The 26523-nt window shown below is 47.3% G+C and overlaps 1 protein-coding gene across 1 annotated transcript in view; it reads left to right on the top strand.

The window, feature by feature from the left end:
* Positions 1–26523, top strand: part of PDE1C (phosphodiesterase 1C) — a 485677-nt gene that overhangs the window by 56078 nt on the left and 403076 nt on the right. The window contains exon 2 of the mRNA XM_069461523.1: positions 19554–19604. Coding sequence (XP_069317624.1) covers positions 19554–19604 — 51 coding nt within the window. The remainder of the gene's footprint in view (positions 1–19553; positions 19605–26523) is intronic.

The following is a 26523-nucleotide window of genomic DNA, read 5'->3' on the forward strand; positions in this document are numbered from 1 at the left end:
TCATAGTTTTCTATAACTACACTGTTAATTAGTGTGAAGGGGTGTGTGTGTGTGTGTGTGTGTGTGTTTCTACTGGTGTTCTACTCTCAGTTAGTGAGCATCTTCCCAGCACACTACTGCAAACCCTTAGACCAATGAACTCTTCATTGTATAGTTCTGCACTGAGTGTGGGGTTCATAATTTCTTTTGTGTTCTAGGGAATATTTTGACTGAGAGTGACTCTTATATTCTGAACAAAATGTTACATACCCATCTTGTTCACTTGCAAAATGGGGCTAAAACTCATTGGTAACATAAGGAAAAGATTAAATTTTCCCAGACCCTCTTTTAGTGTGTTTCTCTTTTAAATATCTCTCTCTGCACGCTGGCTTTAAGATTTACTTGGCTCCTGTGAAGGGGTCAGCTGGTTTGCCTACATTACAAAAATTGGACTCCACGTATCATGAAGAGTGTTAGACAAGAAGATAGGTGCAGGGAGATCTCTTAGTGACTAACAACCCTTTTTATTAGGAGTTACCTAAAAGCTTTTTCAAGCACAGTTTGCAGGGAACTCAGTTGTCGGTGCTTCCTGGGCTGTATGAGGTGTGGCATCTTGGGAGTCCAGCATCCTGGATCTTCTCCCTGAATGGCTCCTAACTGGCTGTGTGCAGTGTCTGTGTCAGTGACTCAAGCAGGACAATGGGTGACTGGGGGTCATGTATGGCTGGAGTGACCATTTTCATTCAGTGCTGTCTAAAATGTCATCTCGTGGCTGCTTTGTGCAAGGTGGACCAGCTGAGTGATTTCAGGCAGGTCACCCTGCCTCCTTCAGTATCGGGGCGGGGGGTGTCACTGTAATTCTAGAGGGTCTCAAGGCCCCTAACTTGAGCATGCTTGGGCTTCACGGTCCAGAAAAGAAGCTGGGCCCTGCGGAGTCCGGAGTGGGTGTTAATGAGGCCGCCCAATAGAAGCAGGGGCTTAACGGGCAGCTTCAGAAAGGTGAAGCATTTTAATTGGCATCTTCTACGGAACAGCAAATTAAGTGCTCGGATTTCCTCCCTGTGTTCTTTCTCCCTTGGCTCCTGTCACCCTGGCTGGAGCCCAGATAGAGCTGAGTTGCCCCTTGGGGGCCGTCACCATGGTTTTCAGAGGCTCCCAGGGAGGCTTGTGCAGAGGCTGAGTTGTCCCTTCAAGGTGGCCTCCAATTGTCTTGAGAGCCACCTGGGAGGGCTTAGAAGCTTCCACTTGACAACAGTTTCTCTCTCAGGACCTTACAGGCCTACAGAGGAATGTTCTCGTCTATTCTGGAGAGGCTTCTGAGCTGTTTCCCCCTTCCCTTCAACCTTCTTTGTTTTTAAGCTTGAACTTCAGAAAGTTATCAGGTGAGGGACATTGTCCCTCGAGACCCTTCACTCACTGCCTCCACTCACAATGGAAAAGTGATTCTGTGGCAAAAGAAAGTTGAGACCAGCAGTCTAGACAATCTAGCTCTGACTGTCTATGCTTGTGATTACAACAACTTTATATAAGGGCCAACCTGCCTTCAGATACAAGTCCAGGCTGTGCCATGCCTAGCTGTGTGATCTTGGGCAGCTCGCTTCCCCTCTCTGGGCCTTTATTCTTCCAATGCAAAGGGAAGGTTTTGTGATAGATTATTGATTATCAACATCTTTTCTAGTTGGGATGGTCTGGACATCTATGATTCTATCACTGTTAATTAAACTGTGAAGAACTTGATATGGAAATGTTTGGAGTCATCCCAAGGAAGGTGTAAAGGTCTGGAGGAAAGAGAAAGGGCTTTGGAGTCAGACAGACATGGAGTAAAATCACCACTGATCAAAAGGGACTGTTACAGTATCATTGCTAACCCAAATATGCCTTTGTGCAAATTAGAAAAAGGTGCCCCTTCTGAAGTCACTTTCTGCTGGAAAAGTTTTATGATAAATATGTAAATCTATAGTGACTATGATGTGACTAATGCTCCCTAGAGTTGTGCAGTGCACAACCTGCCCAGCTGTATGTTGCAGCTATCTATGCCCTTGAGCAAATCACTTAACTTCTTTGGACACCTGTTTACTCATCTGGCAAAAGAGGATCATAATGCCTATCTCACAAGGTAGTGCTGAGGATAGAAATATGTGGGAAAAGCCCCAGGGCTCATACAGAGAAGTTGCTCTGGAAATGTGAATATCCTTTCTTTTTCCAGGGGCTCTCTTCCTGTGACGTGGTCTTCAGGACCAAAAGCACCTCACCATTCCAAAAGAGCAGCAGGTGGTGCCCTAGTGTCTCCATGGTGGGCTTGGAGCTGGGAAGCACATCCTGTCAGCTTGCCCCAGCTTTGCTGCCGTATCGGGAGCTCATTCCAAGTTTCCTTGGAATGCCGCCCCGGCCTGCCCTGCAGGAGGGAAGGGTGAGCTCCCAGGGACAGAGCTAATCACCTGGGGGTGCAGAGTGGCGTCATGTGGTGAGGCAGTGGGGAGGCCCAGGGGAGCTGGGACTAGAAAGGCTGTGAGGAGTTCCTGCCTGGCATAGGGTGACCCTGGGGAGCCCTCCACAAGGGTGGGCAGGGGGACACAGGCTGCTCATGCCCTAACCCTGTTCTACCTGAAAGGCGAGGGAGAAGCACCGGATCACCACTGGGTCAGGCTGCGAGGAGCTCGATGGCGCTTTGAGGTCCCCGACTGAGGAGCTGTGGAGCTTTCCTGACACAGAGGTGTTGGAAAGAGCGCCGGCTCTGGTGTCAATTCATCCCGAATTCGAGTTTCAGCACTGCTACTTACTAGCTGGGTGCCCTTGGACAAATTCCTTAAACTTTCTAAGCTTTCATTGCCTCATTTATAGGATGGAAATAATCATTCCTCCATCTGTAGAGTCCAGACCTTTAGAACAGTACTCGAGGACTGTGCAGAACCTAGCCCCACCTCCCTTTTCAGTGTCACTCCTGGTCCCTGTGCTCCGGCCATCTGAGATGCTCCCCCATTCCCTGGGCACACAATCCCCCACGCACTTTCCTCATGCTCTTCCCTCTGCACAAAACACAACGCTTGCCTCTTGTGGGCATGTTGAAATCCTCCTTGTTCCTCCAAGTTCTGCTCTACGAAGGTTCTCTAGTCCTTTCCTGTGTCAGTTATGTATTGCTGATAACAAGTTACTCTGAAGCCTTACAGCTTAAAACAACAGTGAAGATTTGTTATCTCATATACTTCCCAAGGGGCAGGAATCTGGAAGCAGCTTGGTGAGGTGGCTTTGGCTTAGGGTCTGTCATGAGATTTCATTCAAGATGTCAGCTGAGGCTGTGGTCCTCTGAAGGCCTGACCGGGGCTGAAGGCCCTACTTTCCGTGTGGCTCACTTACATGGCCGGTGAGTTGATGTTGGCTTTCAGCAGGAGGCCTTGGTTCTTCCCCATATGGATCTCTCTGCAGGCTGCTTGAGCATCCTTACAGCATGGCTGCCCCGTCTCCCCCTAGAGCCCTTGATCCAAGAGAGAGCAAGGTGTGAGTAGAAATATTTCTTATGAGCCTTAGAAGTTTTCCCAGCTTTGGAACTCATACACCATCATTTCATAGTATTTTGTTGGTCACCTGGGTCTGTCCTGATTCAATGTAAGAAGAGAACAGACAGGATGTGAACACTAGGAGGCGAGGCTTATTGGGAGCCATGTTGGGGGCTGATATCCCATTTCCCCAGTGGAATGAAGAGTTCTGGTGCTCAGCAACATTATTTATTTATGGTGTCTTTCTGCGCTTCTGCCACATTCCAGCTGTGAGACAGGTGCTGGGTATACAGATGTGAACAAGACCAAGCAAGGCCCCTGGCTTATAGGGTCCACAGTCTGGCGGGGGAGGCAGACATTAATTAACTTTTTACTCACTTACAGTTTTCATAGTGCCATGGAGGAAGGAAAGCAAGGAAGTGGGTACAATGAGAACATCTAAGGGGGGACCTGGCGTCGTGGGTGGTGGGTGGAGAGTTCCCTTCTCCGAGCTCCCAGAGCACTCTGTGCTGAGGACCACCCTGCTGCTTCTCCAACTGGGCTTGCGTTATTTTTGACCAGTTTTTTTCCATGCATAACCCCTCCTCCAACAGTGAGCTCCCCAAGAGAGAGCTGACCTTGCTGCAGTTCAGTGTCCCCAGTCCTAGCCCAGGGCTGGGCTCACGCTGGGGCTCAGCACGTGTGAACAGGGCAAATGCAAGGTCTGTGCCAGCGGAGACCTCCTTTCCTCAGCAGGTGTGCTTGGGGAGAGGGAGGGGAAGGCAAATGTGGAGGAGGAAGAATGCAACTGAGGATAAAGTAGAATAAATTTGCTGCCCTCCTATGCCTAGTCTGAATGGCCTCTGCCCACACATGGCAGTTTTCTGCAGCAGCATTAAAAGAGCCCCCAGAGCAGAAGTTCTCACTGGGGAGCTGTGGGCTGAAGGGGCCCTGACTGGCATCTGTTGTGATATATTGGGCTTCCCTGGCTTTGGCTCATCCACAGCTGGTAACTAGGTGTTTCAGCAGCAGTGAGAGTGATATTCATCGTCACACCGGCTCCTGCTTACTCTGTGCTAGGCACTGCAGCGTGCGGTGTCGCGGACCCATCATGTTCCACCTCAGGGCCTTTGCACTCGCCACTCCCCTCGCCAGCTGTGCTTGTCCCTGGGCTTCCCCACTTCACGTGGGGCTCTGCTTAAAGCTCCTTGTCAGAGACCCCCATCTGACCAGCCCATCCTAAACCCCACGCCCTCTCCATCTTCTTACCGGCTGTATTTCTCTTCATTGTATGATACTAATCACACCTGCTATTATGTTATTTAAATACAAACCCTGAAATTAAATAAAAGGGTCACAGTGTTTGTCCAGGGGAGTAAGAATCTCTGCATAAGTTGAGATATAAAATTTCACAGTGTGACAGGAAGCCCTATTAGGGTCCTCATCACTTTATGGTTTACAGAGTGTTTCGTGTAAGTTAGCTCATTTGGTCCTTCCTTGAAACCATGCTGTGAGATCGGCAGGGCAGGTGCCATGGAAGACGTTTTGTGGGAGAAGCAGCTCTGGCCCACAGAGGCCGAGTAAGGGAGTTGGGGCCAGGCAGGCAGAGGCCGGGATTCAAAGTCAGGCTCTGGGATTCAAAATCTGGAGCTCCGTCGCTGCACTGTAAGTGACAAACAGCAGCAGACATCAAAGTCTGCAATCACATAATTAAAAGTGACTCTTATAACACAGCTTTGCTAACACCCAGTTGCTCAAAGGGAGTAGAAAAAAACTGTTCCCGTTTTGTGCATGTCCTTGGTCTTTCAGATAAGTTTCCCTTTTGCAGAGCTGAGGGAACGTAGTTCCCCTTGAAGACTCAAAAGCTGTGTATCTTTTGAAATCTCATTGTGAGCTTAAATTTAATTTCCTTGGAAAGTCCTATTCCAGCCCCTCACCTAATATATGGACCCCTTCACCCTTGCTCTGTGTGAGTGCCCTGGATTACCCTGTCATAGCATGTATTTAAAACCTTAGCTAGTAGATTCTAAGCTCATTAGCAGGAAAACCTTGTGAGACAGAAAATGAAAACTGCCACAGTCCTGCAGGCAGTTAGGGGCTGGGAGTGTGTGTGTGTGTGTGTTTGTGTGTGTGTGTGTGTTGAGTGCTTTGAAGAAAAAATAGGCCTGTGTAGAAACTTTTATAAAGGGAGATGAAGGAAAAACACATCAGGCACTTGCCATGAAGGTTTATAGTGTGCATCCCAGAAGCACAGGCCGCCGCACCACCCACTGATATTCTTTAGCTGGAATATGTCCCGTCAGCGGGGACACTGTGGAAGTTTACCAGTCCGGCCCGGTTGCCAGCGTGTGATGAGGAGCTGCCTTCTCTGAAAGTGGATAACGGTCAGTTTGCCCTTAGTGCTTCATTTGTTTCTGGCTCACAGACACAGAGTTATATATTTCAATGGTTTGTAAAATAGTAATAATAAAGGTGATCCCTGAGGGTTCAGTGAGATGCTCGTTTTTCTGGAGGCACCCTTCCTCTCCCGCCTGCCCCCCGCCCACACCTCCTCCTGGACACCAGAGCTGGGTCTTCCTTGCTGCCTGTTTTTTCTAAGTTAATTTTTCGAACATATCAAAGGTGCTGAACATGCAATTTTGTCCATTTCTCAGCTTTTTCTCTGTTTATAGTAAAACAAAAGGACCAGAGCCACGTTTCCTCAGATCCTGGAGGCATCTGGAACCAGAATTCAAAGACATCCTTTCCCATCTCTGCAGTGGACCGTTGCTGAGATTTACGTGTCACACACGGGCTCAGTGGTGAAGATACGAATGTGTTAAGAAAGTGTCCCTACTTTTATGAAACACATGTATTATTGAAAAAAATAGATGTTAAACATCACCAACATCTACCTCACATTGAACATCTCATCACAATCACGTGCCAAGGTGTGTTAAGTGGTTCACATATTTTCTCTCTCATCCTGACAACCCTGGGCACAAGTAATGTGACTTATTTCCACATACAGGAAAGTGACTCAGAGGTTTGGTAAGACGGCAGAGCAGCCAGGATTCCAAATTGGGTCTGTCTGACTCTAAAGCCTGCAGTCTTTACACCTCCCTTGATAGAACACTGGTGGCAAGGACAGGAGCGTGAGCACAGAGGGACTTGTCCCCCTGGGAGGCTGCGGGCAGAGCAGCTCAGCATGGCTGGTGTGCAGGGGTGTGGCGGGACGAGGCCGGGGGCACGGCTGGGCCATAGTATGCAGGGCTTTGTCATCCAGGATGGCCTCTCTCCATTAGAGCAGGCCATGGGGAGCTTACAGAAGATTATAGGATAGGACAAGGTGGACATTGAAAAGTCAAATAGCTTCAGTGCCAAGCAGTAACATGAATTAGGCAGTAGGTTGGTTAATATTTGTTGAGAATGGTGCCAGGCACTCTTCTGAGTTTAGGGCAAGGTAGAGAATAAGACTGCTGGGAGCTGCCTTCAGGGAGCTTATACCGTCTTGTGTCAGGTGTTTGTGATGGAGAAATATGTAAGCAAGTAAGTAAATGGGCTAATTCCAGATACTGGTAGGTGCTTGAGACAGGTGTGGTCAGGGATGTCCGCTCTGGGGACATGCTCTTTGGGCTGAGTCCCAAAGGGTGAGAAGGAAGCTGCTGTATAGATGATGAGTTCTGCGGGAGTCACGTGAGAGTGATCGAGAACAAGGCTCTGGAATTTGACTGCCCAGATACGAATCTGGTTTTGCCATTTACCAGCTGTATGGCCTTGGGCAGGTCACTTAACCTCCCTGGCCTCAGTTACCTCCTGTGTGAAGTGGGGATATCAGTGGCCCTATCTCCCAGGGCTGTTCCAAAGAATGCATGAGTTAGCGCATGTAACCGCATGTGGAGGGGCCTGTAAGGGAAGCTGCTACCGCTGGAATCCTTAACACCAGTACCATAACATTCCCAGCAGGAAGGGCAAGTGAAATGGGAATGCACTGGGAAGATTTGAGAGCTAGAAAGGTGGCCAGCATAGCTGGAGCTTAGGTAACCAGTGGATGAGAAGAGAAGAGGTCCGTCTGCTCAGGAAGGGACTTGGAGGCAGCGATTTGAACACCAGGAGAAGCAGTGGAGGGTTTTATACAGGGAGCTTCTGAGTGAGGGGCCCTGGATGCTTGGGCCAGAGTTTCACAAAAGGAGCTGGAAGGAGTGGTAGGAGTTTAGGATCTATTTTAGAAGCAAAGCCTCCAGGATTTACTAATGGGAGGGCCAAGGTTATGAAAGAAAGAATAGAAATAAGGGTTATGTCACATTTTTGTCCTGGTCAACTTGGGTAGGGAGCAGGGAAGGCAGAAAGGTGGTACCATTTACTGAGATGGGAGCACCTGGGGGAAGAGCAGATTTCTGGGAAAAGTAGACAGTTCTGCTTTGGCATGTTTGGCGTGAGAGTCCTGATGCACGTCTGTGTGGAGGGCTCCGGGAGGCAACTGGAATGAAGCCGGCCTGGTGTGAGCAACAGGAATGCGCGCAACCCCTGGGGAACTGTTACAAGGGAATTCAGATTTATTTTTAAACACACCTGCCTCAAGTTCTTGACCCCCAAATTGTCCCCAAATTTCCATCTGGCTTAGAAGATAAGATGCCAAACTAAGATCAAGCCATTAACTGGTCAGTAGAAGGCTTTTTGGCTTCTGGACAGAGGAGGACAGTTCCTAGCAGCATGGCCGGTCTCCACCCCGGGGCCTCTGTGACTTCAAGACCAGCCCTTTACTTAGCAGCTCCTGTGTGCCAGGCCCTGTGCTGGACTGGGGGAAAATAGTATGAAAAGATGTATTTCTGTCAAGGGTAGCTCAGTCTAGTGGGCATCTGAGTTCCTTGCCCAAGGGCATGATATCCTGTGCCTAGTTTTATTTGTTTGGTGCATTTTGATCTGTTTAGCCTGAAGCCAGTTGGTAACAATTCGATGATTTATGCTTTTGGACGTAACCGTGGTGGCAGCACAGGCCTGAGGTGATGTTTGGGAGGCGTGTGTGTGTGTGTGTGTGTGTGTGCGCGCGCGCGCGCGTGTGTGTTTTATGTGTACACGCTAGCGGTCATGAGCTCAAGGTATTTTGAGGAGCTTGGATCAAAATGGAGCAGCTCAGGTTAATTTCTGGCTGTGGGGTTGATTTCTTATCTCGGATCTGAGGATCTGTTTGTGCATTCTGGGCTTTGTGCTCTGCTGGTGGCTTGCCAAGGTGAGTGGTGATCGAGCTCAGCTCTGTTCTATTTAATGCCGGTTTAGGAGGGTGAGTTTCTCTCTGTCACCCTCTGCCTTGAATGCTCCTTCTCACACTCACGCAGTATCTATCCTTAGGTAGGTTTCAAAGTTGGGCTTCTAACAGTTTCTTTCTCTCAAAAAAATTGCTGGGAAAAACCCAAGAGAATTGACCTTTACATTCCATAGTGTGCATTTCCAAAACTGCCCAGTGCTTTCCAGTGGACTCTTAGAAAGTATACTTGGCTTTTCCTTTATACCCTTTATCATCTTGCTCCTCAAAGTGTGGTTCCTGGGCCAGAACCATCAGCATCACCTGGGAGTTTTTTGGAAATGCAGAATCTCAGACCATGCTTCTAGACCGTCTGAAAAAGTGTGTTCATTTTAACAAGACACCCGGGCAGTTCTCGTGCAAGGTCCAGTCTGAGATGCGCTGATTTAGAAGGCAGCCGTCTGGAACACGCCCAGCCTGTTTGGATGGTTCCCGGATGTACGATGCAGAAGGTGGTTCCCAGGTGCCTCCACTTCTCCTGAGCATGAAACTGTGAAAAGAACTTGACTGAGAAAGGTGGAGATTTGGCTTTGCCTGAAGATCTCCGTGGGAACGAGTGGTGTAAGCAGTGGGTTGCTGAGGCTCGTTTAAAATAAAACACATTCTCTGCTTTCTACAATGACTTAAGTGACTTTACTTTTGCGGGTAAAGGCCTTGGGATATTTTTGTCACATGAAGAGGGAACTGGGCTTGCTAGTTTGGAGAAGAGAAGGCTCAAGGGTCTGAGTCCATGACCGTTGTCATCGAATGCTGGAAGGACCCTTGGGAGGAAAGGGAGTCACTCCTGTTCTGTGAGGGGCAGAATGAAGACCTGGAGAGGCTTCATCTTTATGGAGAAGAGCTTCTTAACTTTTGGAGAACTGTTTAAAGGGGAAAGGGCCTACCTCCATGGGGAAGGAGCGCCCAACCCTGGAGATAATTCAGACATGAGCTGGACGCCCGCTTGTTTGGGGTGTTGTAGGGGACCTAAGCATGAGATGTGGAACTGGGCTGGAAGATTTTTAATGTGTTTTCCAACGGTGTGAACTGTGGGGAAAGGAGAAGAAAAGGGCTCATAGAACTAGGTTTCAATCTCAGCTTTCCCACTTACTGGTCCTGATATGGGCAAGTTATTTAACTTTTTGTAAGCCTCACTTTCTTCATCTGCAAATAGGAATAATAATGCTTACCTCATGGGACAGTATGAAAATTAAATAAAAATTATAGGCATAAAGTTCCTACCAGTGCCTGGCATGAAGAAGGGGCTTAATAAATTTGAGTGTTCCTCCTCTTCCTCTGCATACATCTTTTCCTTGCCTCGTCTGGGGTAGACTGTAATTAGTTAACAGTTTGAGCAGCCAGCTTGATGCAGTATTTTAATCTCCAATACTTTTGATTCTTGTTAACTGTGAGTGGTTGGCTTTTGCCTGGTTTGCTCAGTTGGGATGTTTTAATGGGGCCAGAATTGTAGGGGGTCCTGTGCCAGCCAGCAGTCCTGCAGCCTGATGTCCATGGCAGCCACCAGGGTGTCAGCCAAGAGGGCTGGACAGGGCCACCCAGGCTGTCACCACCAGGAAGAGCTCAGTCCACGTAGAGCTGCAGTGCTGTGGAGCGATTGCTGGCGCTGGACTAGTGTACCGGCACCTGAATTTAGAGCATGTTCAGACACATCTGCTCTCCAATAAAGTCACATTCCCGTCTGCAGATGCAACACATTTGTAGATGGGGTAGGAAAGAAGGCGGAGTTGCAGCAGGGGAGGCCTTTTTACATGTACCAAGAGCCGAGTGCTAGCCTTTCATGGCTTTTTACTATTCCGCCCTCCTCTAATAAAAAGCTTTTCTTGTTTGCAAAAGGGAGAGATTTACAGTATAATTGGTATGTCTCAGTCTGCTCCGAGATCCTAGCATATACCACACCCTGGCAGACTATCGTCCTTTCCACTTCTCTGCATCTCACCTGTCCCCATCTTCTTGGAAACTTCCTGGTAATACTTCAGACCACAAGGATCTGTCCTTTCTGGAACGGGGACCCTTCATGTAACATTCAACAGAGTCTGGATCATCTCCTGTATTAGCAGTATGTTTCCCCAACGAGCCCTCGGGTTCCTTGAGGTCAGGGCCTGGTAGTCTGGCCAGGTGATTTCCACAGAAATACCCAACACCTTGATAAATTCATGTGGCAACAACTTGAATATATGTGCCAGGAAGCTCAGTGCTGGGCCTGCAGGTCTCAGCTGGACTCCTGGCTACCCAAGGACCAGGTTACATCCATCCCTACCTCCGGCACTGCGCTGGGAGGAGGGGCCTGGTGGGTGCTCAGCAGAGGGTCATTGATTATTGGATCTCAGTGACAGAGAGCCCTGTAGGGTCAATCTGAAACCTGGCAACTTAGAAAGAGGGTCAAGGAAAGGGAGCAAAGAACTGATTGAAATAAGTAAATTTCACTTTTTATTAATATCTCTCTTTGTTCCAGAAAGGATTGGTGCATGGAGCAAAACATAAATAAAACATAATTTGTAGAACAAAGTAGGGTATAGACAAATTAACAAACATATACAATCAGGATCAGGGAAGAAAGAAACAGATTGTGTGAGCTTTTCCATAGACTCAATTCCTCCAAAAAAAAAAAAAAAAAAAAAAAAAACCTAAAAGAAATATGTTTTTCAAGCTGTTTTCTCAGATTGGCCAATGCTTCTTTGATTTTCCCTCTGCCTGTGTTTCATCGCACCCCCGGCTGAGTGAGCGGGCGAGCCGTCCTGCCCCGAGGCAGGCAAGCCTTGCCCTCTGTAAGGACCTGCCCATTACTCTAGGAGAGAAGGGCCTGGAAGGTGCACTGTCCCTGCCACTCTCAAATTACCAGCCCCGATGAGTCATCACTACAAATTGGTTTTATTTTCTTTTGTGCAAGAGCCTGATTCAGAGTTGATTTGACAGCAAAATTGGCCTGGAAAGTATAATGAGGCAATGCTGAGCGTTTCTAATACAGAAGCGGGGAAGGAACAGGCTGGGGGGTGGTGATGCCTTTCATGTCTCTGTGGCACACATTCCAACTGGATTGCTGAGCTCTGTCCCAGAAGGAGCAGGAGAGCACAGGGCATTCCTCCGAGCTGCTTCCCACCGGAGGCTAAGTGGGGGTGGGGGTGGGGAGGGGGTGGAAAGGGGCTCTTCTGCCAGGCCTGGATTTCATGGCAATGAGGCTCATCCAATAGTAGTAACATTTGTATGTTAAAAATATGATGGACAGCACAGGGGTTGAGAGTACTGGCTCTGGAATAAGGAGGTATTAGATTCCGTTTCTAGACCTGCCACTTACTAGTTGTTTCATCTCAGGCAATTTACTTAAGTTCTCAAAAGACTCAGTTTCCACACCTGAAAAATGGGGAAATAATAGCAATAACTTCAGAGGATCTCTGTGGAGACAAAACTACGTAACAACCGAACAGTGCTTAGCCTGGTCCTTAGTTACTGTGTTAGAGAGCCTCTCTCATTTTAGGTAACTCCAACAATACATTGTATGTAAGTGTTTATAACTCAATCATCTTTGAGAATTACCCATTTATGGCCACATTATTTTATGTTCCATCTGACCTGGCAGGTTTACTCATCCTACCATCCCTGTTTAGCCTTCCCGACCCCAACCGTGGCAGGCTTTGGTCCCCTGTCACAGACACAACTTGCTAAGCTCAGACTTGGCATCAGAAACTGCTCAACTCTCCATTTGCCATTGCCAGTCAGAGTTGTGTATTTTTATGCTTAAAATCATCTCAGGCTTGTCAAGCATCAGTATTTATCAAACCACATGGGGGCAAAGGAAGCCAGACCTTCTGCTTTACCCTTGATGAATCACTACGTGTGAGTTAAAGAGATAGGGTGTGTTCCCTTCTCTGGGAATGCTGGGCTCAGAGAGGGAAGAAATGGTTGACATTTCCGACTCTGCTCCCTTGCCTTGGTCTGATCTTTCCAAGCCATTCAGTCTGTTCGAATTAGGACTTGCCTCCCAGAGGCTGCTTTTGTGAGTTGTACTGGTTCATGCTAAGTCAAAATGATTCTTGATTTTATTCCCTTGCTACTGTTTTCTATCTCTAGATGGCTAAATAGGGTTGGGAAGACACTGGTAGTCAAGACTCTTGAATAAACATGGCAGTGAAGCTTCTCCCTTCGTCACTAGCTTCTCCCTCTTCTAGATCCTATTGTTGTAAGGTGGCTTCCTTGCCCACTTTACAAAAGAGTCTTTCTCTATTGACAATCTCCTGGGCTTATGCCAGGCACCAGGTGTCAGGCAAGTGACCTCCCCCGTTCCCTGCAAGCTGGTGCCTGCCTCTCACTGCAGCGAGAGGCATGGGGAAGAGGGTTAGGCTGCAGCCCGGCTCTCCTCTAGGTGCAGCCCTCTCTGGAGAATGGTTCCTACTTGCCTTCCCTTCTTGGAAGTCGAAGAGGCTAGTTGGAAAGGAAATGGACTTTGGAGCCAGACATACCTGGGTTTGGATTGGGGTTCTGCCACACAACTGTGTGGTCTTGGGAAGATTACCCAAACTTTCTGAGCTCCTGTCTATTAAATGGGAATGACAGTCCCATTCAATGTGAAGGCAGGGACTGTAACTGGGTATTTACACATTGGTACTTGCAATTTGTTCATTATTTGATAAATATCTTTGAAGAACTGAATGGATACTTAGAGCACACATTGGATGCTCAGGGATGTTAATGTCTGAGTGTCTTCCTCTTCCTCTCTTATTCTAATATTCTTGAACCCCATTGCACTCTGCATGGTAGATTGGTAGGAGGTGGTCATTAATTCAATCAATAAACATGTGTGCCAAGCACTAGGGAGACAGCAGTCTTTTCACTGGCAGAGAATCTGTGCTCGTGTGCTGCTTGTGTTGTAATGGAAGGAGAAAGGCAATAAACCCAGTGAAGTATGGAGCATATGAGAAGGTGATAAGTGCTGTAGGGAGGAATAAAGCAGAAAAGGAGGATGGGAGCAGAAGAAGGGGGAGTCAGGAGCTGAGATCTTAATAGGTGGTCATGGAAGGCTCTACTTAGATGACATCTAAGCAAAGGTGGTTTATGATGATTTTGGACCAAGTCTCTTTCTCCCCAGCATTCCATTCTGTCTCCTTTGCTGTTGCTTGCATCTTTACAAGTTGGAAGGCAAGGCAAGGTGAAGTCAAACACCCATGAGTAATTTCAGGCTTCATCTTTTAAAGTGATCAGGGAAGATGCCTGGACTCTCACTCCAGTGCTCTCTTGTAGAGGTCTGTTGTGCCTGGCATTCCATCCATCAGACTTTCCAAAGGAGCTCACCTGGAGAGGGCCCCTGGGCCAGACCCAGAGCTTGTGGCAGAGCAGCAGCGAGCCAGTGCCTTGGGCAGATTTCCCTGCAGGAAGCCAGGCTCTGCCCCAGGCCTGCTCCTCACTGTGTGTTTGCCCTGGCTCCCAGCATCCCAGCTGTGTTTATGCTCACCCAGGTGCCAGGGCTTTCAAAACAAGGGTGGCAGTGTTTTTGGTGCTAGTTTTGGTTACAAAGCAGTGTGCACCTGCCCAGACCACCAGCACGACCATTTGGCCGGCCCTATCTTTCCCTGCCCTTTCTGATGGCCTGGATTGGTGTGGCCTAGCTGGGACATCAGAGCCCCCTTCATCACCTGGAGTTGGGATTCTCATGGCTCTGAGTTAATTTCCCTTCTCACTTGCCTTCCTCCCCCTGGTCTCCCTCAAGTCCTTACTTTGAGATTTGTTTCTGGCCAGTTTTGGGGAGGGAAAACAGAGCAAGCACACCGGGAGAACACTGCCTTTAGAGAGCTGCTTCTCAGACATCAGTGCACCTAAATGGCTTTTGAGGCAATTGTTTAACTAGAGCCCTGTCCCCACTTGCAGGGACTCTGACTCAGTGGATCTGGGGTGGGACCAAGGAATCTGCTGCATCGTCATCAGCCTCATCATCAAGTCAGTTCCTCAGGTGATCACACTTGGATAAACCCAGATTGAGAGGCGCAGTTTGCCCCCGAGTGTCGGTCTGGGGGAAATCCACCCTGGCAACCCCCCCCCCCCCAGAGTCTAGTGCAGTGCTGAGCACCCAGGCGGTGCTCAACACACACACGTTGACGTTTAGTGGCAATGTGAGGTGAATCCTTTTATAAAGAACCCTTCACGATGTGAAGAGTTGCTGCTAATTGATCTCTGTAGTTAGGTTTGCCGTCTTAACGGTTGAGTTTTTCTAAAAGCAGAGGCATGCCTCCGTTCAGGATTTCGACAAAACGATAGCATCCTGAAAAGAAGAACTGAATAGGGGTAATTATTTTTGAAGCGATCTGAGCCACACCCTCCTCCCTGAACGTTGCTTTGCTAAAGACGTATGAAGTTACACCCTTTGTTAGTGCTTCCCGGCCTTGGCTGCTCACTGGAGTCATCTGGGGACTTAGAAAATAGTGATGCTTGGGTCCTTCCTCCAGGGGCCTGGTTTACCTGGTCTGGGGTGTGGCCTGGGCATCAGGATTTTGTAAAGTTCCCCAGGTGATTCTAATGTGCATCTAGGGCTGCAAACCACTGACATGGGATTTGTGGAACCTCCTGGAGAGGGTGGTGAGAAATGTGTTTCTTGAGGCTTACAGGGAGTCCCCTTGGACTAGAGATGGCAGGTGCCCTGGATTCTGTGATCCAGGATTACTCTTAAATCTGAATCTGAAACATACAATATATATGTTCATGTATCCAAAATAATATATTTTGAAAAAGAGTAATGGCCATTTGTTTTCTATCCTTTAATAAAAACATTTTCCTGATTATAAACACAGCACACCCTTATGATAAACTATTGAGTTTATGCAGAAAAGTATTAAAAAATTTTCCCAAATGCCACCACACAGAATAACTGTTAATATATCTGAACACCCTTCCTCTCATCCCTCTTTGCCTATATACACGTGTAACCTAGACATGCAACTCAATATTTTTTTTTAAGAGACTGGGTCTTGCTCTGTCACCCAGGCTGGAGTGCAGTGGTGTGGTCATATTTCACTGCAGCCTCAAATTCCTGGGCTCAAGTGATCCTCCTGCCTCAGCCTCCTGAGTAGCTGGGACTACGGGCATGTGTCACAATGCCTGGCTAATTAAAAAAGTTTTTTTTGTGGAGATGGGGTCTCATGCGACTCAACATTGATGGAATCCATTATACATACTGTTCTGGAACTTACATTTTGTGCAACAGGCTAGCATGGATAATTTTCCATAAATGTACACAATGATTTCTGTAAGATCTCACCAAATTCAAGCTCTAGTTGCACCTGATCAATGGAATGTCTACATTATTGTGAAAGCCATATACCTACATGATGGGTGCAATGCGCACTACCTGGGGAACAGACACGCCTGGAGCTCTGACTTGGGGGGAAAGGCGGTACATGGGCAACGTATGTAACCTGCAATTCTGTATCCCCCATAACAATAAGATGAAATTAAAAGAAAAAAAAATAAAATAAAACAGGAATGAACAGAAAAAAAAAAAAAAAAAAAAGACAAGGCAAACAGCAGTGTTCAAAGGCTCCTCTGCTGGTCGAGATGCCTGGGTGTGTCCGAGCAGGCCTGCAGCATGCCAGTGGACCATCAGACATGTCTGGGAAGCTGTGGGCTGGGGACAGAAGGGCTTCGCAAGCCAAGCTATAGCCACTTTTTGTAGTACTGGTCTCTGTTGAGTTTTAGTTTCATTGTTTATGCTCTTTAAGAAGTCCTGATTTCATGTGCCTTCTGGACCCCACAGAGTGTATAGAAAGTCCAGCAATAGTCAGCAGAGAGCTGCATCCTGAACATGCGGGAGGTGGAGCCATCTGGTGGGGGCATCTCAGTGTCTGTCCATTGTGTCCTGTGGGACTAGAGGCCTCATGTTCCAATCTCCCCAGTTACTTGAAAAAAGCTGGCAATATGTATTTATTTATATTTGAAGTCTCTTGATTTTTAAATATAGGCAACCAATTGTTTAAAAATTAAAAGTATTGTGGAACCAAACAAAACACATCTGGGGCTTTCTCCAATCTTCTGGAAGACAGTCTGAGATCTCTGGTCTACTAAGCCATTTGTGGCAGTTTGTATCTCTTTAGTCTACTTCAGTTCTAAAAATACTGACTGAATGCCTCATTCTGTGGGGCAGTCACTGTTCAAAAGAGTGAAATATAAAAATGAAAAGTTATGATCCTCGCCTTCGGTGGGGTAGCTTATGGACCCCAGACCAGCATCTGCTGTATTACCTGGAATGTTCCAGAAATGCAGATTCTTGGGTCTCACACCGGACCCACCGAATCAGAAGCTGTATTTTAAAAAGTCCTGCCATCCGTATCTTAACAAACCTTCCCAGTGGTGATGTCTGCTGAAGCTGGAGAACCGTGGGCCTGGAAGAGGAGTCAGGCACGTGGGCAGAGATCTATGACATGGAGAAGGTGTGGTTTGAGGCAGGAGGCTTTTCTGAAGTGAACGGCTCCACCTGAACCTTAAAGGATGAGTAGGAGTTGGCCAGAAGACGTGAGAGAGGTGTCCCAGGGAGGGGGGCAGCAGGAGCCAGAGTGAGGAGGGGACAGTGTGTGAAGGACATGTTTGAGGTTTGCCCATTTAGGGCCTGTGAGTGAGTGCTGAAAGATGCTCCGGGAAACTAGTGGAAGAATGAGTTGGGGCCAACTTTCAGTACCATGCCAAGTGAGTTGGATTCTATCTTGCAGGGCTTGGGCATATCTGGAGACCTTTCAGCAGGGGAGTGTGGTATTGGGTCTGTATGTAGGGAAATCACGCTCGTAGCGGGGTTCAGATTCCTTCTGGGTAGAGGAAACTCTCCTGGTGTACCCCAGTGGCCTAGATCTTGATTGCTGCCTGTCCTGGCATGACTCGGATCTGGGTCAGCAATTTCCATACTTGGATAGGGTGGCGGGCAGTAAGGTCCCAGGCTGAGCGAGGATGCAGCAATAGCGACACTGGTGTTCCTGCTCCTCTTTTCTTGTCCCTGGGAGAATGTGCACTCTCCAAGTTGAGCATTTAGGAGGTTGCTCATGGTCTCAGCAACTGCAGTAGTCTTTGTAATCCCACTTTAAGAGTGGTCCATCGGTTTCTGCAGCAAATGTTTTGGAAAGAACCTGGCTCTATTTCTTTCTTCAGAGATCTGTGATGTCTAAAGAGGAAACAATTTGAACTCAAGGGCAAGGGAAGTTCATGTCTATATCTAACTGGGGCTCACTCCTCCTTCCTCCCTTCCTCTCTCTCTTTTCTTCCTTTTTTTTGGGTTGTAAGACAACTTTGGTTTTCCAAATTTTCCAAGAGCTCATAAAAGTAATTTCCCTCGTACTTAGCTAGGATAATAACCACATCCTCCTGATGTGAAGATATAAAATTGTGCTTAAAGACTTCTGAGATAGTAGGCTGTTGTTCTGGAATATTTTAGAAGTAGTTCTGCTTAGAGGCAGGAATATGAGTGTGAATTCTTTATGTTCATGTGATGGCTCTATAAAAGATTTTAGAAGACAGCAGGAAAATACCCATTGCTCTTAGAACTTCTGGACCCGTTTTTGAGTTGGGAATCTTTTCATTTAAAATTTAGTTGGTACAGAGTCCAGTAATTTTTTTATTTTTTTGAAATCCTGTGGTATGAGACCGTGGGAGCTGGATGCAATATTACCTCCCCCTGCTGGTCGTTTTTGTGTAACATCTTGTTTGTAATAGACCGGAAACAATGAGGCAATACTAATGCCAGAAATACAGAACAGACGGAGGTTGAATCCATTCATTTTTAAAAATTTTGTCCAAGTGTAGTGCATTTTTAAATGTTTACCTTTGTGAGAGGATGAAAGGAATTTTCTGAGTCCTTTAATTCTTTGCAAAATGATGTAATAAGTTTAGGAAGTAGTTACTGTATTTCTTCTGTTCTGTTGTGGCCACTTCTCATACATTCATGGTTACATTAGCAATCTCCTTTATTCGGCCTATGCATCGACTGTTTCTCCTGAGCTGAAATGAGCAGATTTTTCCTGTTGGATTGTTTTGGATGTTCATTCAAGTAGATCACAGATATCTATCTACCATGTTTACACAAAACAACCGAGGTATAACCTAAATTTATGGGCATGAAACGTGGTGTTTAAAGTGAGTGAAACTTGTGTTTCTCCTTGATAACTGATGTCTTTTTTACCCAAGAAGATAGGTTCATAAATTATAGGGGGTATTATGACTCTATCTGCATGATGATAAATTATTTATTATAGAGGCTTTTCAAAGGAGACAAACTGCCCTGCTGAGAAACTTTAGGGGTAAGGTTTTCTTGGGCATTTCTCTGACTCCCGCTGTATGAACTCCTCTGTTTGTTACCATCTACATTTAGTACCTTTCATACCAAAAACCAACTTTGTTGTTATCGTCTGAAATCCCTGCCTTGGCTTTACCCCGTATGGATCCCAGAAAACCAGACGCATTCCGGTGCTGGGAGTGCGTTTCATGTTGAAGCTCATTCCTGTTCGAAGAATCTTGAGGGTGAAGGACATTCACTAGTTTGGAAATCTGGTGCACGTGGCTCTTGCTAAGTGGGTGTAAGCCAGTTAACTTCTCTAGGCATCTTAAACTGGATGTTGTTTAGGTCCTCTCCAGCTTTATCCAAATGTTTAATCAGAATGATTGAGACATTTGATCTCATTTAGGTGTTGACAGTGGCCTTAGAAATATAGGAGAAAGAGTAAAGCTGCTTTTATCCACTTACAAAGACTCTCAAATATAACATAATGTCAAAACATCCAGAAGATTGGCTGTAGCTTGGACACATATGCAGACACACCTGCCTTGTTTTTAATTGCATCTTGTTTTTTTTTTTTTTCCAGTTGCAAATGAGGCTGGAGACAAGAATGCCAGACCACTTGCCCGCTTCTCCCGTAAGTAAATCTTATTTCATTCCTTTTCTGGCTCCATCAGAACACGTTCTCCAGAGGTGTTTTCCCCTGTGTGGAACACCCTGTAATCCCGTCAGGTGTTAATAAGACAGTAATGTAGGAGATGTCTTCAACTGGCTCATATTCCACTGGAGCCCCATTGTGGGTGAACTAACCATTGCTATTGCCTTTTCAATCTTTAGAACTGTGGTTTCCAAACTGTGCTTTAGGGTTTTACTGTTTAAATTATGTTCCTCAGAGCAGAAGGATCAACATCATCTGGGGGCTTTTTAGAAATGTGGAACCTCAGGCTGCCTTACCCCAGACCTACTGAATCAGAATCTGCATTTTCACAAATCCCCATGTGATTCCTGTTTATGTTAGAATGCAAGAAGCACCGTGCTAGCAATATCCTGTTTATGAACTTTTTATGAAGATAAAGCCAGAGGAGTCCATGCATTGCTTGTAGCTGTCAGAGTCTACACACATATGAAGGCATCATCACCACCCAAGGTGGACTTATGGGTCGCTCCACTGGTTTTACCTTAGTGGGGTGACATTTTGAAGCTCGGATAGACTGAATGGTTTCCCTTAGGCATCGGAATGTTCCTTAAGGCTGAGGCTGGCCATGTGGTTTCCCTGATGCCTTTGTCTGCAAGTCTTGATTCCCATGAGAGAGCAGGAGTCGAAGCCTCCCAGTGTTTCTGTGCTAGTGTGATCAGCAAATTATACAGCAAGTTAATGTACTTGCTGGAATGAAAATCTGGATTGCAGTGAAGGGAGTGGAAATACTAGAGCCTGAGCAAGGGTGGGTGAAGATGTGCTCCAAACTGGCCGTGCAGCAAGTGGAGAGGTGGTAGAGTTGTAAATCCAAACCGATGGATTTTTTTCTAGCACCATCACTGCCTCTCTGGCTTTTGCCAACAGTCACTTCGCTTACACTTTCTGGGCTTCAGTTTTCCCATCTGAAAAACAGGAAAGTCATTACCTTTCTAAAACTATTGCAATCCTTTGAAGTTGTGGCACAAGAGGAGCTCTACAAATTCCCAGTCACTATGATGGCTGATCAGGTCTGAGTGTGGATATTGCCACAGTAAATCTTAATACGCCAAGTCGCAAGTCTCATTTCTCTATTTAGAGGGCTTTTTCTAAACTTTGCCTTCTAGCTCTTTTTGGGAGGCTTCAAAACTTTGGCATTGATTTCCTAGAAATGATTTTTATAGAACTGTAATAATGTATGATAATGAAAGAGCACTAAGTGCTCACATTTTAGAAATTGTGTAATAAAACACTCGCTTCTCACGGGCCTCATTTTTCACTGCCCTCCTACCCGGAATCATTATTTCCAAAATAAGTATTTCATCCCACAGCTCAATGAGGATGATGAATATGCTTTTATTTCCCTTTATTTCTTCATCTCCCGAGTGGTAGTCAGGCAAATTAATAAGCTGGAATCGTAACCTGACCACACTGTGCGCGCTGTGCTGGCCGCACCCCCACAGGAATTCCTGAGGTTCATTGAGAGAGGTGTGGGGTGGGGATGGGGCTCTTGCACCACGAATCCAGAATGAGGGTGAGGCAGGCGGTCCCTTCACAGAGAGAAGAGGAGACTTCTCTTGTAAACAGCTTCCACAGCTTTTCCACTGTGTGACTGGGTTGTGTCACTTGAAAGCTTATTAGCTAGAGATCAGTGAGGACATGAGAAAAAAAAAAATATCTACATGAGAAACACATAATTAGGGGCAAAATAATTAGGTTGGACTGATTCAGGAAAAAGAAAGGAGAAAAGAATCTCCTGACTTAATGCAATGTCCTGGAAAGAAGTCCGACGGCACAGGAGCTACTAAATCTTTTTGCAGCCAATACCACAGAGGGAAAAACTAGGCAGCTTTTCGGAAGGAAAAAAAAAAGTCCTTAATGTAGCATCATCCCACGGATGCTCACTTCACTTGACCACACTGGAAATGACCTTCACCTCGTGGTGTGAGTGTTCAGTTTGGGAAGGTCGGGAGAATCTAGATGGCAGACTTTTCTTTGGAGATGAAAGGTAAAGTACTGCAGCATTCTCTAATCTTTGCATCCAGGGAGATGGCCGTAAAGCTCTGACAGTGAGCAGTGCCCAGCACAGAGCCAGGGCGGTGGGAGTGGGAGGCCAGAGCCTCTCGGGGCCCTCGGGGCTCAGCAGAGCAGAGCTGGGGTGGGGAGGTGGCGAGGGCCTGGCTGTGGTGATGGGTCACTAGGCTCGCCGTCCTGGGGCTGGAGCCCTGCTGTGTGGGAACCGCCCCCTCTCTGCAGTGGGCGGGTGGAGGCTGCAGAGCATCTCAGGTGGGTGCTGCATGCAAAGCCCTCTGACAGCTGATGCTCCTCATGTCAGCTGATGGGTATCTCACATTATTAATGCAAATGAGAATAGGGAGGCTCAGAGAAAAGGTTGAGAATTGCCCACTGCTGGAATTCTAGGTCTCCTGACTTCAAATCCTGGCTGTTACTGATACACGGTACTTCCTTCCTGGTCTAAGGGGCTAGGGTTTGCCATTTCTGTGGCTTGGGGACTCGGGGGTCTGCTAGCTCTATAGTGGAGGTGCTCCAGCCTCAGCACAGGGCAAGCTTCGTAGATCCATATTGTAGTGACCATCACTGCACTTGTTTCTACCTGGGTTGAGAAGACCTTCTCCAAACACCCTCTGCCACCAGCTCACTGCTAGCAGAAATTCCTTAAAATAAGGAAAAACTTGAACATTTCTGTCTTAGTTCATTCAGTGCTTCTATGAGAAAATACCTGAGACTGGGTAATTTATAATCAACAAAAATTTATGTCTCATAGTTCTGGAGACTGGGGAGTCCAAGATTAAGCACTGGCATCTGGCAAGGGTCCTCCTACTGTATGCTCCAGTGGAGAGGAACGCAGTGTCCTCCCATGGTAGAAGGTGGAGGGGCAGGAGCAAGCAAACTCCCTCCATCAAGCCTTTTTATAATGGCATTAATCTACTCATGAGCCCTCATGACCCAAACACCTTCCTAAAGGCCCCACCTCCCAACATTGTTGCATTGGGGATTAAGTTTTAACCTGTGAATTTTGGAGGGGACACAAACATTCAAACCATAGCAATTTGAAATGCAAATCCCCTTTGGAGAAGGGACATAGTGATTCATTCTTACTGTAGTGAAAATGATGGATAGAAGACTTTTTAAGTTTTTTACCCCAGATACCTGAAAGTGTATTCTCAGTATGTAAACAGAAGGGACAAGGGGTTATTTCATTTGTTCATTCATTTACCAAATACTTAGTGAACATTCACCATTGTGAATGGGTCCAGCGTTGTACTATGTGCTAAGGACACACATTCTGATTAAAATGAGATTGTTGCTGTCAAGCAATGTAAGACTTGGTGGGAGGAGACAGAGAAGCTAGTCAGCAGGGTGGTAAGTGCTGTCTAGCAGAGTGGTCAGCACGGGGGTGGGAGGTGGGGATGGTGGGAATACAGGGCGGGGCCTCTAAATGAGTCAGATCAGGTGTCCCCAAGAAGAGGATGCTTGTGCTGAGTGTTGTAGGGTGCTTGGGGTTACCCTAGGTGAGGAGGGAACAGGGAACACATCCAAGGCAGTGGGAACACACAGATACAAAAGAGCCTTACACTTTGGGGAAACTGGCCTGAGAGGCAGCATGGGGTCGAGTTAAGAGGGGTCTCTGTACCAGCCTAAGGAGTGGACTGTGATTCTGGGGGAGCCTTTGAAGGGTTTCCACATATGGCTGGCCTCTCACCCTCCTTCTGGAGCTGGGATGGCCTCTGGGACCAGGGCTGTGTCGTGAAGAGCTGGACCCCCCAGCCCAGGCCTGGGCCCAGCCAGGTGAGGAGCTCCCGGAGCCCCCTGTGGCTGGGCTACCGGCATCTGGGACTTCCGGGATGGAATCAGCTGGCTGTGGGGCTGTGGGCCCCTCGCTGGCCGGCTGTCTGAGATGCTGGCGAGGCTGCCTTCCAGCTCCAGGCCTGGAGAGCCCTCCTGCAGATGTCTGTTTTATGTGTCTGTCAGTCTCTGCATTAGATGGTCAACTCCTTGACTCCAAGGGCCTCACCTGGCTGAGCTGTGCATTGACTGCCTGGTGTAGGAGCAAATGCGTATTGAGTGAAGACTGTGTAAACTCATACCCTGTTCCCCTGCTCTTTCTCATCCTAATGTCACAGCGGCTGTGAACTGTCCCATTGCTGGCACACACACTCCGCAAACCCTTCCAGAATATGCCCTCACGGGCCTCCCACACGCTAGTGGAGAAGTCCTCAGAAGCTATCAGCGATGTAAGCTCTGGGATCAGGCCTGGGTTTGGCTTGTGTGTCCAGGGATTCTGAATTCTATGTGACCTGGGGCAGGTAATTTAACCCCTATAAGCCACACTTTCCTTACCTGGATTCTGGGACAATACTAGAACTTGCTTCCAGAGTTGTTGTGGACAATCACATGCAGAAGTGAGCATTAAAATACTTAAAAACATGTGACATGGTCACTGACCACTCAAACACATGTTGGCTATGCCCTGCGGAAGGACGATGGTCCAGGAGGCCCCTGACAGGAAGGGGCCGTTCGGTGGCTGGGTGGGGCTGGGGCAGCTGAGGGGGACATTGGCCCTGATGACCTGGGATGCTCTGTGTGAAGCACAGCGCCTGTGTACCACAAACGCTCTGTGAGTATGTGTGCTCATTATGTATATGATTACCCTGAGTCATCAGCCTGCCTGCCTTCTTCCCTCTCTTACTCCATTCCCTCCTTCCTTTTCCATATATTATTGAAGACTTTTCTGTGCTGGGCCCTGTGCTAGAAGGTACACGGATGAGTAAGTTTGTCTTCAGAGAGCTCACAAGCTAATCAGGGAGACGGCGTGTGGAGGGAAATCCGAGGGATTGGTAGGAGGAGATGGGAAATGTGGAGGGGAAGATCTCAGCCAGCCTGGGGTGGGGTGGATTTGGGGGAGTCCTCCTGGAGAAGACGAGCATTAGCTGAGGCTTGGAGTGAATGGGGTTAATAGGTAGAGAAGGTAACTTCTAAATAATTATAATATAAAACCCCAGTACCATATGTAAGGGAATAAAGGCCACATGTAGTGTTCAGACATGGCCACAGTGTGGCAGAAAAAGCCCAGATTTTGGTGGCATCTCTGTCCCCACAAGAGGCTGTGTTCAGTGCATTGGACAGAGCTGTTGTTGAGGGGTCCAGGGCACTGGTGGAGACTGTGCAGAGGGGGACAGTGGCCACAAGGCTTGTGTAGCTGGGAAGCTCCCTTCCGGGGTTCCGATTGCTTCCCTGACTGAGGGGAGACTATTTCTCCCCTGAGGTGAGCAATCTTTGAAAAGAAAATACAGCAGTCCCCCCTTACCTGTGGTTTTGCTTTCCCAGTTTTCATACCTATGGTCAACCATGGTCTGAAAATATTAAATGGAAAATTCCAGAAATAAACAATTCTCAAGTTTTAAATTGCACACTGTTCTGAGTAGCGTGATGCAATCTTGTGCTATCCCACCCAGGACGCGAGTCCTCTCTTTGTCCAGCGAATCCACCCTGTGGACGCTCCCTGCCCTTGAGTCACTTAGTAGCCAGTTGGTTTATCACATCAACTGTGGCAACGTCGCAGTGCTTGTGTTCAAATCACCCTGATTTTACTTAATGGCCCCAAAGTGCAAGAGTGGCAACGCTGGCAATTCGGATATGCCAAAGAGAAGCCGTCAAGTGCTTCCTTTAAGCGAAAAGGTGAAAGTTCTTGACTTAATAAGGAAAGAGAGAAAAAAAAATCGTATGCTGAGGTTGCTAAGATCCACGGTGAGAATGAATTTTCTATCTGTGAAATTGTAAAGAAGGAAAAAGAAATTTATGCTAGTGTTGCTGTCATACCTCGAAAGACAAGTTACAGCCACAGTGCATGATAAGTGCTTAATTAAGACGGGAGAGGCATTAAATTTGTGAGTAGGAGACATGAACAGAGTCGTGTTCCGGTTGATGGCAGTCAGGTTGGATACTATTCTCGCTTTAAGAAATCCACTGGGGGCCTTGGAACGTAAATCCTGAGGATAAGCGGGGACTACTGTATTACCAAAAGCAATAAGAAAAATGGAGACGAATTAGTAATGCCTTCAAATTTGGCATTTTTTACTTTGGGAGATAAAATCCGGGCATTGTTGGAAATAGGTTCCTGTGGAAGAGCTAGAGTACTTAGGGTGGGTGAGTGATGAAGCCCCTGGTACTTTTGTACAGGGCAGAGGTGGGCAGGGGCGGGCAGGGGTGTGCAGTGGGGTGGGTGCTGGGGTTGGACTAGCGAGCCAGGCAGCCCCTGTTACATGGTGACGCCATGTGTGGAGCCCCAGGGCAAACTCAAAATCATGTTTGAGAGAGAGCTAGGTCCAGCCAGAGGACTCTTCTAGATGGATTGTTACAGCTAGGAGGGTCTGTGGCACACAGCAGGAGCTTGCGTTAGGTGTGGATGGGTTATGGAACCAGGATGATGAGGACAAAAAGAAGAAGATAAAATGGGTGGAGGAAGGACGGAGCAATGCTGTGTGCTGGGGGCTGTGGCTAGTGGCTGGGCTTTCAGAGCTCTCAGGGGCATGTATATGATGAGGCAGAGCCATATAAAAGGGCCTAGGACAGATGAGGTTGGTGCATTCAGGGAGTCATGGCAGGCTAAAATAGCCAAAGTCACAGAGGCACGGAATAGAATGGTGGTTCTGTTCTATTCCGTGGGAGGGAGGAGGAGCAAATGGGAAATTGTCGCTAAATGGGTATAAAGTTTCACTTACATAAGATGAATAAGTTCTACAGATCTGCTGTACAGCATAATTCCTGTATTAACAGTACGGTATTGTGCACTTTAAAATATGTTAAGAGCTTAGCTCTTGTGTTAAGATTTTTTCCCACAAAAACCAGCCAACCAACCAAA

Source organism: Eulemur rufifrons, chromosome 29 (assembly GCF_041146395.1).
Source record: "Eulemur rufifrons isolate Redbay chromosome 29, OSU_ERuf_1, whole genome shotgun sequence".
Classification (NCBI taxonomy): domain Eukaryota; kingdom Metazoa; phylum Chordata; class Mammalia; order Primates; family Lemuridae; genus Eulemur; species Eulemur rufifrons.